Raw genomic sequence first — 11,384 nt, 5'->3', positions numbered from 1 at the left:
GTGCCCATCTGCCTCCACCCTACGCTGAACCCTTGCTTGTACCGCCAAGTCCTACGGTCCCAGGGCCGCGAAACTGACCCTACTTCGGCGCTCCGGAGTGGCGCGCCGGTGCCCCAGAAGGGCAGCGCCCGGCTGCGGCCAGATCCCACCGGCCAGCCCTACCCTGCCCCGCCCGGCCGCCGCACCCCCGAGCCGGGCACTGCCTGGCCCGCCCTCCGCGTCCGGACGCGCAGAGGGTGTGCGTGGAGCCAGGGGTGTGGCGGAGAGTCCCCGGACCAACGCAGGTAAGCGGCTCCTCTGGAACCACTGCTACTCCGGAGTCTCCGCAAAGACATTCTCCTCTCTTGCCTGGCTTTGCCAATCCTCCCTGAGCTTTGGACGCAGAGATACGCTCTTGATTTGGGTCTGGCTTTCGGAAAAAGCAAAGGAGCGTTTAGTAGGGTGGATTTGGCTTTGTGAGGAAACTGAATTTCAAGTAGAAAAGGTTCAGTTTCTTAATGTAATTTTCCATCTATTTGGATGTGTCTGTGTTATGAGCGCATCTAAGGGGGCCGCCGAAGCGATCCTCACCTTATTTTGGTTCAGGGACTAACATATGTGCTAGTAGGTGTCCTGGAGTGAAAGAAACTACAAACCTCGTTTGGTGCTTCCTCTGTATGTATTGCTGGTGTTTGGAAGTTTGCCTTAAAAGAACTGAAGGCCCGCGACTGGCTGCAAAGCTGAAGACAGAACACAGTGAGTTCCTCACAGAGCTCTGGAGGTCCTTATCTGGAAAAACAGATGTGGGACTGTGATTCAGGGGAAGGTGTATTTCACAGGAGCGAGCAGGTTGCTCTAAACCTTTCATCCTAGCATCTCCACGGAATGTGGCTTTTGCGGGTTTGAGAGAAACGCTCCTCTCACCCTCTGCTTCCTTTTCCTTCTGATTCTATCCCGCGTTCCCTGGGGAAAGTACTTTCTAGAGCAGCAACACCTGTCTCCTTCCATCACCCGGACTCACTCTCCTTACACACGAGCCTTGGCCTCGGGGCTGTGAACTCCTTCATACGATCATGAATGTGAATGGCAGAGTATGTTTGAAAGTTTCTTTCTCCCCCTGTGTTTGAATATGTCCTGCCTGACCTGGGATTGTGCTTGTGAGTGCTACAGGAAGGTCCCACACACTCATTCACCAGAGTGAGACGAGATCAGCGGTTCAAAGGTCAGTGCCGTGTGAACCAGCGGGCCCTTTAATAATATTCTACATAATATTCTGCCCTGGAACTCACTCTGTGGATCAGGCTGGCCTCGAACTTAGAGATCTTCCTGCTTCTGTCTCCCATTACAGGTGTTTGCCACCATGACTTTGTGTGGTTTTGTGGTAGGAAGGTCTTTCCTACTTGGTTTCACTTCTGGTTTTCCAGCAAGTTTTGTTCGCCTTCTGTGTTTTGTAGCTACCTGCTGTTTGCTGTGTCTAAGCCTCTGTGGAAGTAGGTGGCAGTGTGGAGGATGGCCACCTGCTGTGGCCTGTCTGCCTATCCGGGGGCACTGTCTACCTTGGCGATAGGGCTGGGCTTCACCTGTTGGGCCAGATCCTCTCAGGTCTCAGGCTGGTGTCCTGTACCTGAGCTGCCAGTGGGGGCAGGGTGTCAGGGCAGCCTCCAAGTTTTGCTTCTCGAAAACTCAAAGATCACATTTGGACAGAATTGACGTAAAAGTCCACAAATCCACTGTCCTCAGGAACCACCTTTTTGTTTTATGGAGTCTGCTGACATTGGGTCGGGTGGTGAGGTAGCCTCAAGATAGAGTGGGAAATGAAAACCTGCCGGGAGTCTTAAACAGGAAGGGGAAAGTTAGTTAACTGGACAAAAATGTATCAAAATGCTCTGAGCAGCTCTGACTAGGCAGTTGTATATCAGAAACTATTCCTGTTGCTGTTCCCTTATCTCACATCTTTTTTTTCTTTTGCCTGGAGAAATGAGTTTGTACAGGACAGGAAAAGCCACACCCACACAGCCAGTCATTTTATTTATTTTTAAAAAGATTTTCTTATCTCAGAAACATGGTAATTTAATTTCCTCTTTTTGGATATATTCATGAAATGACACATTTGGGAGTCTTTGAATGCCAGTTCACCTGACTCATAGGCCAAGTCATTGTCCTATGGTAGACCAATTGCATGAAGTTCCGCCTCCTGGCAGGTCAGCCCTCTGTGATTTCAGCAATGGCCAGCAAGAGATCAGAGCTGGTCAGAGAGATACCTGTACTCTCGGTAATTTTGCATTTATTATTGCTTGCAGAGCCTGCAACTACCGGAGGGAAGGAAACACATTCCTCCTTCTTGCCCGGGAACAACGAGGAAGCCTTTTCTTCTCTGGCCATGTCTTCTGTAGGAATTGCTGAGTCGGACGGAGACCAGAGGGACCGGCATGTCAGCAAGCTCATTTTCTTCCTCTTTGTCTTCGGTGCAGTTCTGTTGTGTGTAGGAGTCCTGCTCTCCATCTTTGGGTACCAGGCGTGCCAATATAAGCCTCTCTCACACTGCAGCATGGTGCTAAAGATCGCCGGGCCTTCGTGTGCGGTGATGGGGCTGGGGGCTGTGATTCTAGCCCGGTCCCGGGCACGCCTGCAACTGCGGGAGCGACAGCGGCAAGGCCATCAGGACCCTGACCAATCCTTCTTCTGTGGAGAGAGCCGCCAGTTTGCCCAGTGTCTCATCTTTGGGTTCTTGTTTCTGACCAGTGGCATGCTCATTAGCATACTGGGCATCTGGGTGCCAGGTTGTGGCTCAGACTGGGCACAGGAACCACTGAATGAGACAAACAGTGGGGAAGGACCCCAGATCTGCGGCTTCCTTTCTATGCAGATCATGGGGCCCTTGATCGTGCTTGTGGGGTTGTGTTTCTTTGTGGTGGCCCATGTTAAGAAGAAAAACAACTTGAGTTCAAGCCGAGATGCCTCTGAAATCGAAGGTGGACACGCCCACAGTACGGAGCCTGTCCACATCACTGTAGGTAAGTGTCTGCGCTGTGGGCACGGAGTGGATGCTCAGACTCTACCAGGCTTCCCTAGGCCTGGTGTAGATTGCTTTTCTTCAACTCCTCTCTGTCTCATACGTGTGTACACACTTGAGAACACAGATATCCCAACACCACCACCACCACCACAGGCACACACATACGCTCGCACACTCGCACGCACACACACACACACACACACACACACACACACACACACATCTCTGTGGTATGCCCTGGAGAGTTTTCTCCCCAGCAACACTGTTATTTAGCAGAAGCATTAAGGCAGTGAGTAATGACCCTGACTGGGAACAAAGGTCTTGGAGTGTTCTATTATCTTAGGGACCAACCAAGCAACTCCCATTTCTCTATTCTTCTCATGATGGAATGGGGCAGCAGTTTTAGTTAAGGGACCCTGTTGGGGTCCCCCTCACTGCCTATCACCTTCGGACATAGAAGGGTTGTGTAATGAGGCCTCCTGAAAGTGTGGAGGTACCAAGAAGAGACAAATAGGTGAGCCATGTCTCATGTGAGGGACATCCTCTGTCCTCTTCACTGGCCATGGATGGAGGGAATGAATTCACTGTGCCTCTGGTCTCCTGAGGTATCAGGCTCGGAGGGGAAGAGCAGATGTAAACTCTCTGGTCCATTTATTTGTGTCTATAAATGTTGATAGCGACAACACAAGTCTCTTACTAGCTAGCACTCACGGAGAATCTCATCCTGTGCCAAACACACCCCTAGGGTTAAAGAGCTCACTGTCTGAGATTCAGTCATGCTTAGCACGACCCACCAAGACAGACTTAACCATTCCACAGGAGACGGGAAGAAATGGGGGCCCAAGGTTGCGAATGAGCAAGAGGCGGGGAGCAGCTAGCCAGGTGGACAGCCACATACAGTCTAGCTTATGCGGAGGGCATTCCTCAGCACTCACAGATTGGATCGTATTTTACTAGCCACAGGTGGACACTTAGAAGACACTCGGGGAGCTACAAGAAGAGCTCCCCAGTGTTACTAACATTATCTGTTAAGTATGTTTAACTCTGAATGCTTCAGAGATGTGTGCCCCTCCAGTGGCCTGGGAGCATTTTGAGATGTGTTCTTAGGATTTAGCAGAAGGGGACTTTCCCATCAGCAGGTGGCTGGAATCCGGCAAGCCGGGAGCAGAGCCAGGGTCCTTCCTGCGCGTGTACCTTGTCCTAGCATGCCTTTTAAGTTGCAAATTTTAAAACTCGCCTTTTACCTTCCCTCTGGTGCCCAGTCACACCTGTAAATCCCTGGCTTCTCAAGCTCTCTTCTCCCCTTGAGGCTATTGAAGAGGGTCCACAAGGTTTCGACACTGTCCCATTGTAGACATGTTTAGTGCTAGATCTTGGACTTGTGAACATGCATCAGGAGGCTTGTTTTCAGCGAAAGCACATTCCAAGATGCTCCGTGGGCTTTTCAGGCCCCCTACACTACGGTATAATTATATTATAGTTATATAAGTGAATATTCAATTCCAGTTCCTAGACCTACTAAGATCTTCTTTTAAAAAAAATAAGATTTATTTATTCCTTTATTGTGTTTGTTTGTTTGAGACACAGTCTCATTCAGCAGGTCTAGGTGTCCCGGAACTCACTCTGTAGACCAGGTTGACCTCAGATTCACAGAGATCTGCCTGCCTCTGCCTCCTGGGTGCCTGGATTAAAGACATGGGCTACTATTCCCAGCTAAGGTTTATTTTATTTTTAAGTAAGTGTGTATATTTAGGGACATATACACATAAGTTCCTGAGGCCAGAAGAGGGTGCTGAATCCCCTAGAACGGAGTTATAAGCAGTAGTGAGTTGCCCGATGCTGGGGCTGAGAGCTGGCCTCGGAGCCTTGGAAAGAGCAGTCCGCCATGAGCCATCTCTGCAGCCAAGCACCAGCTAGCAACTAGATGAATTCAAAGAGAACCTCTCCAGTGTGTCAGGTTTCAATCAGTGATAAGTGGGTTAGGGTCCGTCCACCTGCCATCTCTTTGCAGGATTCATTCACTCTCTGGGCATCTCTGTAGCTTCTGGGGGGAATGGCTAGGGCCAGTTGGAAATATTTCTTTATCAGGCAAATACATACCCTTAAGTGGTGATAGAGACAAAGGTATCTTTGCCAGGTGTAGGAGGCTGGGCAGCTTGCTCTGTGGAGTGGTGCTTAAACACTGGACACAAGTGGGCACATCCTGTCCTTTCTGTCCTTTGTGGCAGGTGCTGTTTAGCTCAGCCGACAGCTGTTGGAGCTGAGGCCAGAGGGTTCTGAGTTTGCTCGGGGCCACGTTGGCTTGGTCCCCGGCAAATGGTTTTTAAAAGCCATGCCGCTGGTGTGAACTGGTCTCTTCCTTACAAGGAAGTAGCGTTCTCCTTTACTACATCTTCCTGTCGCTGTCACCTGGTTGGGCCAGCCTAGCAGAGTCCTTCCTTCCCCAGTCCTGTGTTAGGAGTGTTGCTCCCTGTCTAGAACATTCTGGGTGGCGGTCATGGGCTGAAATTATAAGGGACTGGAATTTGGGGACAAATTGGAGCTTGTTTCTGGTCCCTTGTCCCCTTTCCTTGGAATGCAGGGGTTCCGTTCAGAGTGAACAGATACAAAACTAAACTTTCTTTTAGTTTGAGCGCACCCATGCTGCTGGGGTGAAGGAGGGGCACAGTGTGGCATACTGTCATGAGTGCCATATCTGAGCCATTCTGCACTTTATCCAGCTTTTGATGAATTATGATGCTCACGAAAGCAAGAACTTTCTGAGCAGAACACCCCTGGGAATCTGCAGGAGTGTGCTATTGAGTCTCACAGATGCTTTAGCTGAGACAAGCTTGTTAGAGGTCGGGTCTATATTGCCTTGGGAGAACCCAGGGCTCTGAATTATAGGCTGGCTTGTTTTAAGATCCTGTGTGGTGTTTTCTAATCCCACATCTTTTAAACCCAGCAGTCAAGAGCCAGAGGGAGGTGGATCTCTGTGAGTTTGAGACCAACCTGGTCTACACAGCAAGCTCTAGGCCAGCCAGGGCTACACAGTGAGACCCTGTCTTAAACAAGACAAAACAACAAAAAACTTGCTCATGTAACCGTTATTAATTTGTGTATACTTTTGTGTTATGTGAGTTTACATGCACCTGCATGTGTGCACAGATGTGTGCACATATGGGCTAGAAGTTGATGCTGGGTATCTTTCTCAGTCACTATGCACCTTAGTTTTTGAGACGAAGATTTCAGCTATGACCAAAGATTTGCTGATTTGAGTAGGCTGCCTAGCCACAAACCCCAAGAATCCTGTTTGTACTGCTCCAGAGCTGAAATTACAGCCATACACCATATGACCAGTGTCTTGCATGGGTGCAGGGATTGGTTTGAACTCAGGTCCTTCTGCTTCTGAGGCTAGTACTTTACTGACTGAGCCATCCCTCTTCCTTCCCTGACCCCCAGCCCTATTTTAACTGTTTTATACAATGTGCCAGTTGGTGGCACACACCTTTAATCCCAGTACTCAGGATGCAGAGGCAGGTAGATCTCAGAGTTTGAGACCAGTCTGGTCTATAGAGTGAGTTCTAAGATAGCCAAGGCTATACAGAGAAACCCTGTTCCGAAAAACAAAAACAAAAACAAAAAAAAACAAAACAACAAAAACTACAATGTAACATTATTAAATATAGTCAAAATATTGTAATACTATCATCAAGTTCAGCTTCCAGAACCTTCCCATCATCCCAAGCAGAAACACCTGTTAAACAGCAGTCTCCTCCCAGTCACAGCCTATTTTACTTGTCATGGAACTGTCACAGGCCCACTTCTTCATCCCGGAGCACCCAAGGGTGTTTTGACCTTTTATGGGGGAGGCAAGATGGATGTCATTAAACTTGTTTTGTTTTCTAATTATGACTGTGTGTTTTCCCAGGTGACTCAGTGATAATATTCCCGCCCCCTCCACCACCTTACTTTCCTGAGTCTCCAGCGGTGGCTCCCTCTCCTGGGGCTAACAGTCTGCACCGGATTGAAAACCCACCTTCCTATTCCAGTCTTTTTAACTACAGGTAAGGCTCCCCCTGGACTGTCATCAGCAGGCATGTGTCATTCCAGGCCAGTGTCACTTTTAAGGCTTGGGTGTATCTGGTGGCATGCCTCTCTGCTCACATTCAGCCAAGAACCTTGGGCAGCTTGAAAGCTGAGTGATGAGGGGTTGCTAGGAAACCTCCAAGCATCTTTATTATTCCTGTAGCTACCCATCTATCCACTGTTCACTGGGAGCTACAACAAGGACTGGGGGCCTCAGCTCTTGAGCTTTGATGCTTCCAATGGCAGAGAGGTTCAAGGCCACAGAGAACCTTCGACATGTTCAGAAGGATTTCAGTATTCTAACGGAGGAGGCCTTCTCTGGGCCTGGGAGTTTTGATGAACCATTTGAAGATAGAGATGCAGATAACTACCCAGGGACAGGGCTTCTCTGTGTAGCCCTGGCTGTCTTAGAGAAGTCAGACTCTAGGGACTTGGTGTAGATAGCTGTCATCACTCAAGAGACCCCTGGGGATGGAAGAGAGCAGGCTGGTGAAGGGGCCACAGGACATGTGCCCTTCCTCGAGGTATTAGAAGAACATGCTATCCCTGTTTGCTGCAAAAGTAGGGGAAGAGGTCCTCCAATTAGAGGGGGCAGGAGGTGGGCAGAGGACAGAGCAGCCTCCTGAGTGACAGACAGCTGGGGACCAGGGTGTTAAGTGCACCTTGAGAAAAACGGGACAATTGGAGACAGACATCGAATAATGAGTGCTGTATTTTTTTCCTCCAATGATTAAAGTTCTCCAAACCTAAAAACCATTGTCTAGAGGCTTCGATAAGTCTCTGTTTGCAACTGCTATAGTGTAGCATACCTCTGGGTCTGGCTTGGCTTGCACTACTTTCTGATTTTCATGGTCACCCTAGGAGGAAGGTGCTGCCATCATCAGAATATTGTTGATACAGTAACAGACTCACGAGGGTGAATCATGTATCTAAGAGTGCCCACTGAGAAGGCAGCAGAGTAGAATTAAATCCTTAGTCCTCTGCCATTGGAGCCTCTCTAGGGACTAGTGCTCCCATCAGGCTTTTGGTTTAGGGCTCTCATTATCTATTTGCATATGTTCACATACCTTATTGTATCCCCTTCAGAAGGTTGTGACTGTGTGGGCCCCAGTGCTGGCACGTATGATGTGTGAACCTTTCCACGTAGAACAACGGCAAAGGCAACGACAGCAGGAACCAGGCTGTCTTAAGGTTTCAGCCAATTTAAGAAAGATAAGGGATAAGGGGCTGGCAAGATGGTTCACTGGGTCCAAATGTTTGATGCCAAGCCAACGACCTGAGTTCAATCCCAGGGATCTACATGATATTTATTTAATGTATATGAACACACTGTTCCTTTCTTCAGACCAACCAGAAGAATGGTTGTGAGCCACCATGTGGTTGCTGGGAATTGAACTCAGGACCTCTTAACCACTGAGCTATTTCCCCAGCCCCCTGCACAGCTTTTGAAAAAGAAAAAGTAAGGGAGGGGTGAGGAAGGAAAGCAGATCTATAAAGCAGAACAGGTAAGTGTGGAGGCACATGCCTTTAATCCCAGCACTTGGGAGGCAGAGATGGGCAGATGTCTGTGAGTTCTAGGTCAGCCAGGAGTACACAGAGAGAACCTGTCTCAACAGCAGTGACAATAAAGGAAAACACAGGAGACAGCTCCTAGCCTGGACTGAAGCTCCCAGGAGCATGTGCTCAGAAAATCGCAATGCTTAGGGGTTGACATTTTCATCAGATCCCCTCACAATCTTGCTCTCTCTTTCCAGCAGGACTCCTACTCCCGAGAACCAGGGAGCAGCCTCTGAGAGAGATCGGGAACTCATATACACTATTTCTGGGCCGGGTTCATCCTCTGAGAGTTCACACATGGGACATCTTCCACTGGACCTGCCCCCTAGATATGAGGAAAAAGAAATTGCTCCAGCCACATCCTCGGCTGCCCCTTCTGAGCCATCCCCACCATGAGCAATGGACTCGAGCACGGTTTTATATATGTAATGGATTGCTTTTTTTTTTAATTTAATTTGTTTTTGTAATAAAAAATACTATAACATTTTCTGCATTCCCATTTTTCTGCTATAGCATCAAAAGGAAGTGAACAATGTTTCAGGTTAGACCCTACTGTCTGTGCTTCAGACCACAGGGGAGGTGTGGCATGATCCTGCCAGGCACCACCAGGATTTGCCTATTAGAACCTACTATAGGGCGAGGAGGTAGGAGGGGGTGGGTGGGTGAACACCCTCATAGAAGCAGGAGGATGGGTGATGGGATAGGGGGTATAGAGGAGAATCCAGGAAAGGGGATAGCATGTGAAATATAAATAAAATACAACCAATAAAACCAGAAAAAAAAAACCTACCATGCTAGGAGCTGGTGGCCTTGTTTGTACTGGTGGATAAGGAACCAGAGGCTCAGAGAGACTAATGGGTATCTTCAAGGTCACAGGACTTCTAATGAAGAAGCTCTGAATGCGTGTGTGTGTGTGTGTGTGTGTGTGTGTGTGTGTGTGTGTGTGTGTGCGCGCGTGCGTGCATGCGTGCGTGCCTTCTCTATAAACTACAAACCCTGAAAGCCTTGGTGTTATCTAGCATTCAAGTGTCTGAGGACTGAAGACAGGGCTGTGGGCCTGGGCAGTTTGTCTGCCTTACTAACGGGTCACCTGTGAATTACCACAGTGATAAATCAGGGTGGCTTTTTGGGCCAGAAGTTGTCATCTGTTTTTAAATTGGACGTTTATTGGACTGAACTGCTCTTAAAAGTCTGTGTTTATTTTTTTTTCTCATTTCAAGTTAATTATTCACATTTTAAAATTAGAACAAAGCATAAATTATCGTCACTTCCTTCTGTGGTTATTTGTCTAAAATGGCCAAGCCGAGACTTCTGGGTAGAATCACTCCAGTTATGAGTCTTTATTTATAACTCAGAGCCTGTTTAATGGCTCAACGTTGGACTTTGTGACCGAGGGCTTTGTTTTTATGTGGTGGTAAAGCTAAGCAAACTGTTAGGAACGGTCAGGAGTAAGTCTGACCTTGTGGTCATGGAGATCCGTTTCAACCTGGCAGCTCTTGTGGTCTTCGGTAGCTTGGGGAGAGAAGTCAGAGAGGCTATGGCCTCCCAGCAGAGGCCTGGCCTTGGAGGGAGAGTTGGGATGGATCATCACAAACACAGGGACAAGTGGCAAAGTGACTATTAACAGATCACAGTGGACCTGGCTGCCAGGTTCTCCTTGCATCCCCATCTCTACCAGTTACAGGGTGTGACTGACATTCAACTTTACCCCAATACTAGCAAGGATGATAGTTCGAGGTTTTCTATATCCTCACCAGCACTTGTTTTCCTTAAACAAACAAAAACCGCTACAATTTTCCAACATGACTGTTGCGTTTAGACTGCTTTGTGCTCCTGGCTGGTTGCACACGCATACCTGCCCAGGAGCTAGCTAGGATCCATGAATAGAAAACACACACACACACACACACACACACACACACACACACGTGCCAGTTAAGTTTAAAATACCTTGGCTACCTCAAAGGTTGGGCACTCCTAAACCTTTCCCCTACCACCCCAGGTCCAATGGACACTTCCCCAAAAACCCACATGGCTGGCTGGTTGGTTTTATAGCCTGCCACTACTGCGTCCCCTTCTTCTTCCCGAGTCTGCAGACTCTCCCTTTATCTCACCCTCGAAACTCTCAGTGTCCTGCCCTGTGCCCAGCCATTGGCTGCTGACATCTTTATTGATAAATCAAAACCCAACTGGGAACCAGGACCTTCAGCATTTGGACACGCAGATTCAAAGAATTAACACCAATCTCCAACACATACATATACATACATATACAACAACAATCTCTATACATACAGTATAGTATTTCACTGTAGCTTTGATGTGCATTTCTCTAATGACTAACGGTGCTGAGTCCTGTGATGGCTGATTTCAGTTGTCACCTTGGCAGGATCTGGAGTCACCTGGGAAGGGAGTCTCAATAGTGGATTACCTAGTTTAGCTTGCCCTGTGGGCATGTCTGTGAGGGGTTCTCTTAATTGGGTCAATTGAGGTTATAAAACTCACCCTGAATATGGATACTATCAGTAACTGGGTTGGGCTAAGAATGGAATGAAAAAGTGAGTTAAACACAGACACGCATGGCTTTGTGTTGTCTGACTATGACCAGCAGTCGCTGCCTCTTACTCCAGGTGGTGAGTGAACCTGGAGGCCAAGTACATCTTTTCTCCCTTACATCATTTTTGTGAGAAGATTTTATCACAGGAAAAGAAACAACGACAGTAATTGATATTGAGAGGTGAGGTCACTGCTGAGAGGAACCTGT

The 11,384-nt window shown here is 48.2% G+C and overlaps 1 protein-coding gene across 1 annotated transcript; it reads left to right on the top strand.

Annotated features, from left to right (window-relative positions):
- Positions 1–230: 230 nt before the first annotated feature.
- On the top strand, positions 231–9,016 carry TMEM171 (transmembrane protein 171; the record flags this gene model as incomplete). The annotated part of the gene is made up of 4 exons (XM_080924878.1): positions 231–284; positions 2,280–2,993; positions 6,906–7,041; positions 8,818–9,016. The coding sequence occupies exons 2-4, from the start codon at positions 2,360–2,362 to the stop codon at positions 9,014–9,016; spliced, it is 969 nt and encodes a 322-aa protein (XP_080781004.1). The 5' UTR covers positions 231–284; positions 2,280–2,359.
- Between the last annotated feature and the right edge of the window lie 2,368 nt (positions 9,017–11,384).

The sequence above is a fragment of the Micromys minutus genome, assembly GCF_963924665.1.
Source record: "Micromys minutus genome assembly, chromosome: 11".
NCBI lineage: Eukaryota > Metazoa > Chordata > Mammalia > Rodentia > Muridae > Micromys > Micromys minutus.
This window is presented reverse-complemented; position numbering and strand designations above follow the sequence as displayed.